At 50.0% G+C, this 8,623-nt stretch overlaps 1 gene segment (V, D, J or C); it reads right to left on the minus strand.

Moving 5' to 3' along the window:
- Positions 1–6,993: 6,993 nt before the first annotated feature.
- LOC132388231 (T cell receptor beta variable 30-like) lies at positions 6,994–7,668 on the minus strand. The segment is given in 2 exon segments: positions 6,994–7,310; positions 7,596–7,668. Coding segments are annotated over 2 exon segments (354 nt in total).
- Between the last annotated feature and the right edge of the window lie 955 nt (positions 7,669–8,623).

An 8,623-nucleotide genomic window follows, 5' to 3' on the forward strand; every position in this document is an offset into this window, starting at 1 on the left:
GCAGTAGTAGACGGCGGAGTGGGAGGCCGATGCCCGTCCCAGTTCCAGTTTAAACAGAGTGCTGCTGTGTCCTGTCGCCGTGAAGGAATCGGATGTGTGGTTCGTAACAGAACCGTGTCCAACAGAATAGAAGAGAGCATCTATTATCCGGTCCGATCGCTGTCTGTATTCAGCACAGTGCTTTCGATGCTGAACGGCTGTCCCACACCGATTGACAGGGAGGACGGCGATTGCTCCACATACGCGAGAATCCCTAGAAGATAGAAAAAAAGAAACGATTCGACTCCATTTTTTTTTTCGATTGAACATCAAGCGCTGTGCTGGACAGAAGGACACTTCTGGCGATCTCGAAGACCCTGCTCACGTTTCCATTGACACGATTGGCCATCCTCGCGGCACGACCAGATTCCACTGGCGGTGAGAATCGACGGGCTGAATAGACACGCAACAGGCGAGACAGCTCCGACTCCGACTCACTCTGATTCAGACACAACGAGAGCCATTGAAACGGAGTGAAGAACTGCCGTTGAATACCCTGCAGGATATTCGCATATTCGCGTTTGGTCTGCGTTCAATTCGTCGCAGGGCCCCACACACCCTCAGAAAAATCGCTTGATATATCCTTCCAAGCTGAAGGAGACGCCGTTTAAATGCTCTATCCGGCAGCACATCACAGAAAAGCGCGTTAACGAGTTATCAGAGATCGGCCGAGGAAATCTAACCGATACTGCACTACAGAGGGCATTCCGTGCCCCCGTAACCCCAGACCTGTGATTTTAATTTACGTGGGATCGCCACCAGAATCAGCGGGAGGCGAATTGATCCCCGCACCATCGTTTACAGAATGAGTGTAGTTCCGCTGTGTGGAACGGAATGAAGCTCGGTATCTGATGTCAGTGACGTCTCTCTGCGCGGCCTGATAAAGGTCTTCCCGTTGGCTGAGAGACAACACGTCACTTCCGTAGCCGTGTACCTCCTTTGAATGGCTTCCGCTGTTGTAAAGCTGACGGCAAGAGCCGAGGTGTAAACATGCAAAGCGGACGGGTTTAGATGATTCGGAGCGCGGTGGCAAATATCACAAGGAAAACGTTTAAAATAACTTGGCATGTAGGTTCTCGGGACCCCAACACGCACCGCAATTGTTATCCAATTTATTTATTTATTGTTTCTTGACCGTGGCATCGCTTCCATGCCGGGAAGTACCCGCCTTCTCCATCGCCTTACAGCATAGCGGAATCCAAATGCCATCATGTTATCCACAGATTTGAGGTGGTCCAGGCTCCCTCGCTTCCGTAGGATTCATTCGCCATCTACTTTAATCCTGCTTCCCGTGGATATGTGCCTTCCAGCTTCGAATATTCCAAAGGAATTTGCATTCCAGACCTGGAATACCTCATGATTTAGGTCTCAGGCCATCTTTTCGGAGGCGCTGTTCGTTCCACCTCAGGCTCATGCCAAACGGGCTCTGGACGAAATGTGCGATTTAATCAACAGATATGAAACAGCCCGTCCCGATGCCTTCCCCGGCATGTTGGGGGACATCGACCAGACCGGCCTGATAATGTCGCTAATAATTATTACCACCAGATCACCCGTAGTACCAGAGGAAATCACACTGTGGACCACTGTTAAACTGAGATCTAGGGATCTGTCCATCACTCCTTGCTCTTTCCGTTCCCTTTTCGTGATACCAACCTACCTCTTACCGTCTCACCTGTCCATCATGTCCTTCCGGTTCCGCCCCTCCTGAACCTATTCCCATGAGTCACCGCTTTCCAATGTCAGCTGACTTCTACTTCCTCTCTTTATCTAATTAAGCTGTCTCCTCCCAGCATCTCATACAGAAGCCCTCACAAGCCCATCCGCCCAGCTTTCCCCTTCGCCTGATCTTTTCTACCACCTTCAAGCCTGTACTTCAAAGAGTGTGATCTACCCATTGTGCACCGTTTGTCTCTGGGCTTTCCACTCCATGGAAGGTTTGTTAGTCATTCCCTTGTTGAAGGTGGTCCCACTGTCCCTCGACACTCCCCACAATTCACAACGTTTACATCTGACCATTATAGACCGGGGTCCCTCTGTTCTGCAAGTCCTCAACGTCCCAGTTTGTGCTGTGCTTCGGCGAGTGAATAAAGAGGATAAAGAGCGGTAGATTTGATCCAGCGGACGGCACACGATGAGCGCTGTCCAGTCGCACTCAAAGGTTACGAGCCTCTGGCGCTGGAGATACGCGGGAGAAACCGCACATTAAAAAAGGAAGGATGGAGTGGAGAGATCAGTGCACGGATTATCGTCACCCATATGAATGCTTAATAAGGGGAGGACTGTAAATGCAATAGTTCCTCCCCTTCTCTCTCTGATTGGTCGTCAGTCCGCAACGCCTCACTGATAGACTCGCCTCCCAACCGCTGATTGACAGACTTCGCATTTCCTGTTCAGCAGACAGCAGCGACCCTGCTGACAGTGAGAGTTTTTGTACAGCTGCCCCATCACTCTGAGCCGCCGAGATCACTCCAGGCGCAGGAATACACGGCCGACGAATCCGCCTCCAGTTTGTCGGACTTCAGGAAGAACTCGTTAGTCTGCGGTCTCTCCGCCGTAAAACCATCGACCAATCCCTCGAGCTGGACGGAATTAGCTGCCGTCGAGCGAAATATGTACTCCGGACCCTTTCCGGCGAATTGTCGGTACCAGTACAACCAGTTGTTAGCACTGATACGACCCTCTACTGTGCAACGCAGTGTTACATGCCGGCCGGCAGTTCCGGTGATAGCCGGTGTCTGGTGGATCGTCACCGAGGTCGCGTCTGGAAAAAAGAGTCAGATTTGGCTGAACGGGGAGAAGGGAAGCGGAGACACGAATCAATGGGGATTGGGGATAAACACGGCGCATTGAAGGATGCAAAAAAGTTGACTGAAGAAGGGAACATTTCGACAGCAGGGCGGAATTTAATAGCGGCGGCGGAGGTTAGAAGGTCTGAACGCAGGGGCTCATAAATAAATAAGGTATGAGTCCGAGACTATGGGAGGGGAAATGAAGTGGAAGGAAAGTGAAGGGAAACAGAAGCAGAGAGAAAAAAAACACATTTGGGAACATTCACCCACAGCGGAAGGCGAGGATGAATTGCAGGAAGAGAAACATCTTCCTTGTCGGGTTGACTCTCTCAGTGATGAACGTGGCGCGTGCAGCAGAGACGAATTCATTCACTTCCATCCAGTTTGATACATATGCCGGTGACGTAGGTGGACTTGAGGACGTAGGCATTGGGCACGCCCCTTCCATACTCCAACCTTATTCGAGGGCTGCTGCTTCCTGTCTACCAGTTTGGCCACACAGTACACTCTCGCTGTCGCTGTCCCTGTCCCTCATCCTCCGTTCTTTCCTTTCCACCTTTAGCTCACTGTGTATGATATTTTTTTATTGTTCCCAAGATTTTGTAATTTCGGAAATCGACACAAACCGGCGAAAGGAGACGACCCCAGTGCACCACTCTTTCGTTGAGATCACTGATCTGTCGTAATGTGGGCATAATCTGTTATTTTTCATACCCTTCGAATCATCCAGTATAAGTTATACCACTGTGCTTGGTCGCCCTCTAGTGGTGGTAGCCTGTGTCTTCACAACTAGCTCAATTGCATGGAGGGAGAGAGAGTGATTTATCTGGAAGACTTCTTTCTTCTCCAGTATCTAATCTCAAGGATGTGCGCCATTGCTCATCTTACTGCTCTCAGCAGGTTCCAGGCTCAAATCATTTTCGCAAACTTCTATTCTGCACTTTATGTTTTATAGATATTCGAAGCATTAATCAAATTGAACTCTTTCCTTTCAGGTGTCGAATGTGAAGATTGAGGCGGAGGGTGGGATAAGTGAGTTGAATCCCTCCGCAATCAAAGCCATGAAGCGGTAAGATACGATCTTACCTATGCCTTCGTCACCTGATTGGTCACGCCGACTATCCGGCATCCGCTCGCCGATTAACAGCTGTCATCGCCTGATGACGTATCGATCTCTGCCGGCACGGTGCAATCATTCTTGCTCAACTCCGTCGAGCCCTCTCCAAATTCAGTTCATCTATTCTTATTTACGGGTCAAAAACAGCTCAAGATGCCCCAAGTGAGGAGTCACCGGTGTTTTATAATTTCATATTTCGGCCTTGCCGTTATCTTGCAGTTCCCTCGAAATGACTGCCAGCATCTGATTTCCCTTCCTGGTCGCCGACTTAACCTGTAAATTCACCTGTAAGGAACGCTTCATGGAGACGCCCAGGTACCTTTGGACCTTAGATTGTTGAATTTGCTCTCGGTTTAGAAAATCGGCAATACTTTGACTTCTTCTATTGAAGTGTATGACAATACATTTTCCGGGGCTGCCATTTACTTCCCTTTTCTACCAATATGTCTGAGTGCTTCCGCGGCCACCGTGCTTTCTGAAACTTACGTGTTCCTCCACGTAGCTCTGTTCGGTCTCCAAACCTTGCCACAAAGCCATCAATTCCGTCATCCAAATTATTGAGGTACAACGTATAAAGAGGTGGTCCCAACACAGTTATATGCAAGAAATCACGAAAAGCTTTCTATATCATCACTCTTTGCCTTCTGCCCGACTTGCTGAGTTGCTCGGGGGGAGTTTGAATGCAGAACCTCGAGTACTCGCCTCTCACCCACCGCCTCCCTCTATCTCTGCTTGGTGACCTCTGTACCGTGAGGGTGGGGCTGAGGTTTAGTGTTGGGACAGGCGTTGAACATCTATCAATCCTGTGCTCTCGTATCCACTGGGAGAAACCGATTTCCCTTTCTCGGCGGGAGTGAGTGTGTGTGTGTGTGTGTGTGTGTGTGTGTGTGTGTGTGTGTGTGTGTGTGTGTGTGTGTGTGTGTGTGTGTGTGTGTGTGTCTGTGTTTGTGTGTGTGCGTGTGTGTGTGTGTATGTGTGTGTGTGTGTGTGCGTGTGTTTGTGTGCGTGCGCGCGCGCACGCGCTTTACGGAAACAGACTCGATTTGATGGAGTAGAGCATGATATTCTATTTCGGGTGTCACCATCGTGACAAAATAAACTTCATTTTCTCTACCTGATGGTAATTTCTCCCCTCCCTTTTTCGGTCTTTTCCATTCTCTACTCTGGACTCACTCTTACCTCTTCCCTCCACCTCTACTGCCCATTATCTCCCGCTTCTCCGGCATAGAGGTGAGGAACTACAGTCTTAACTCGTCCCAGATCAGTCGCTCTCTCTTGCAACCGAACCCCATCGCAGGATCGGGTCTTGTGGATGAGAGCGGGATCTGGGGACAGTCTCTTGGGCCTTGCTTATATCGATACCTGTCCCACGCTTGCACCTTGGAGATGCCGCTACTCCGAAAATCTTTGTTACATTTGATCGCCATTTCCTCACCGGATGATTCTGAGAAAGCTGGGATATGGCGGATCGAGAGCTAGGCTTTATTTGCAATCGGTATGGTGAGGGGTTTGGGCACAGACTGTAGTGAATGAAGAGGTAGGCCCGAAGGAATGGGGACGCTGCCAAAGACCGTGTATAGCCGGAACGACCGGGGTGTAAACAAATCGGTGAGAAATTGTCTGAACAGAGAAGGGGTCGGCAGAGGGAAGACAGGTTCAGAGGGAGCAGAGTCAAAGATGGAAAGAAGCCAAGGTTTAAAGGAGATAGAGGAATGTAGGAAATGCGGAGAGAGAGAAAGAGAGAGAGAGAGGGAGTGAGAGAGAGAGAGGGAGAGGGAGAGAGAGAGAGAGAGAGAGAGAGAGAGAGAGAGAGAGAGAGAGAGAGAGAGAGAGAGAGGGGGGGGGGAGGGGGAGGGAGAGAGAAGCGGAATCGTTAATATCACCAAGACGAAAAGATAAGACCAGTTGTAGCCACTGCCCCACCCCTCTGTCACCATTCCGTATTCCCATTCCCCTCTCTTACTTTATCTCCTTCCCGCCCATCATATCCCCCTGGTGCTGCACCCACCTTTCCGTCTTCCGTGGCCTTCCATCCGCTCCTATTCGACTCCCCATTCCCCTTCCTGTATCTTTTCCACTAATCCACTGTCCAACCTTTTACGTCAAACCACCCTTCATTCGGTCTCTCCTATCAAATTCTCCCCACACCTTCATACTATCACTGTTTATTTTTTTCTTCCTCTCCGGATGAAGATTCTCGACAAGAAACTTCGAGTTTTCCATAGATGAATTCTTGCCTGCTGAGTTACTCTAGGAGTTAGTGCGTCGCTCGGATCTTTGCTAACTTCTGTTCTGCCCATTACGCAGCCCATCATTTGCTATTTCGATCCCTCGCTCTCAGTTATACTCGCTTTTCGCTGAGTCGCTTTAGAAGAAGCCCTCAGTTCACGTTCCGTGTGTGTTTCGTTCCTCTATTTCCCTATTTGCGCCTTTTAATCGAGAGGCTTCATTGCGGAACTGGCTCCGTGGAAGAGACCTGCATTCACCGACACCGCGCTGATCTGAAATGACTCCGTGACTGGGTGACCGCTGTCGCGGTTTCGGGGATTTGACGTTTAATAGTCTGCGTGATATTTGCCGGCTCGCCGCTGTTCATATTTCTCTCGGGCGATGGGAGTTTGATGATTTTTCTTTTAACGGTCTTCTTGATGTTTCGTCCTGCCTGCGGCGGGATTCACGGCGTGTGCCCGAAACCTGTACAGCGTTTGTCCCCCGACACTCCGCACCATTCACATAAATAGCGGGAGATTTGAACGCTGTTCGGACACACACGGAAGTTACAATACTCCCCTTCAGATGATCTGTGCGAAGATTGCATTTAACAGGAAAGGATGAGTTGAGTAGATCGGAGCGCGAACTATCTTCAGCCAACAGAACGCTTCAGGGGATGAACCTGAAAATCTATTTGAACCGCCCCTTTTTTCAGTGATTGGCCGCTGCGATGCAGCGCCTCCTCCCAGAGAATGATTGGCTGGAGTCGTATTTCCTGTTTTGCGAACAACAACGACCCTTCTGACGAAGAGAGGTTTTTGTACAGCTGCCCCGTCACTCTGAGCCGCCGTGATGACTCCACGCACAGAAATACACGGCCGACGAATTCGCCTCCAGACTGTCGGACTTCAGGAAGAACTTGTTGGTCTCTGGTCTCTCCGCCTTAAAACCGCCGACCAATCTGTTTGGGTTCACGGAATTAGCTATCGTCGAGTAAAACATGTTCTCCAGACCCTTTCCGGGGTATTGTCGATACCAGTACACAATGTCAGCAGCATCGGTAATACCGTCCACAGTGCAACGCAGGGATACGTTCCGGCCGGGAGATCCGGAGAAAGCCGGCGTCTGGTGGATCGTCACCGAGGTCGCGTCTGGAAAAAAAAGAGACAGGGGTTGGAAAATGGGTGATTGAAGGCAGAAACTCGGGTCAATAAGGAAGGCGAGCACGAGGGTGTATTGAGAGAAGGAGAGAGAAGGTTTGAGTTTGGGAAAGCTCGAGAGGATGTCGGAATTTAGAGGGGGCGACTGAGGGAAGATTCTGAGCGGACGCGGGGGATGGTGACTGAATAAGGAAAGTAGAGGGAAATGTGAGAAAGGTAAAGCAAATGAAGGGAATGTGCAAAGGAAGAAAAATATATTTTGGAAATTACACCCACAGCGGAAGGCGAGGATGAACTGCAGAAAAAGAAACATCTCCCTTGGAGGGTTTACTCTCTCAGTGATGACAGTGGCGCGAGCGGCAGAGAAAAATCCTATCACTTCAACGACGCTTATATCAGTGAGGTAGGCGGATTTCTTCACGTGTCAAATTGCCACGCCCCGTCTATGAACCAATCCGATCTCAGGTGTCGCGGACGCTCTACTAGAGTAAGCAGCAAATTCTCTCTCTCTCTCTCTCTCTCTCTCTCTCTCTCTCTCTCTCTCTCTCTCTCTCTCTCTCTCTCTCTCTCTCTCTCTCTCTCTCTCTCTCTCTCTCTCCCCCCCACACTTCACTCCTTCTCTCTGTTGAGCTGACCCGTCACTCTGAATCGCCATGATCACTCCAAACCCAGGAATTCTTGGCCGTCAAATTCATTTCTAGTTTGTCGGACTTCGGAAAGAAGCCGGTGCCCTTCGGTGTCTCCGCGGTAAAACCGCCGACCTGTTTCCCCGACTCCACGGACGTCACTCCGCTCGAGTAAAGCATGCATTTCGCTCCTGTTCCCGGGGAGTGTAGTTGCCAGAACAACTAGATAGTAGCACTGGTACTACCGTCTACTCTACAAATCATGGTCAGCTGTTGGCCGGGAGTTCCGGAGAAAGCCGGAGCCGGGGGCATCGTCACTGAGGTCGCGTCTGGAAATAAGAGACAGGGGAGGGTGAACGTGGTGAATAAAAACAGAGACGCCGGTCATTGGGGAAGGAGACAAAGAGGGGCATTGAAGGAAGAAAATTGGAGGATTGAAGTCGGGAAAACTCGAGAAAGTGGTCGGAATTCAGCGGAGTTAGCAGGTGGACCATATTGTGAGGATGAGAGAGCTCGTATCTGAATACAGAATCATTGCTGGACGACTAGGGGGTAAAATATGTGTAGGGAATGTGAAGGGAGGACAGAAACAGAGAAAAAGAACAAAATAACAATGCTTGTCAGCTTTCTCTCCCAGCGGAAGGCGAAAATGAAGTGTTGAAACAGAAATATCTTCCT

Source organism: Hypanus sabinus, unplaced genomic scaffold, assembly GCF_030144855.1.
Source record: "Hypanus sabinus isolate sHypSab1 unplaced genomic scaffold, sHypSab1.hap1 scaffold_280, whole genome shotgun sequence".
Classification (NCBI taxonomy): Eukaryota; Metazoa; Chordata; class Chondrichthyes; order Myliobatiformes; family Dasyatidae; genus Hypanus; species Hypanus sabinus.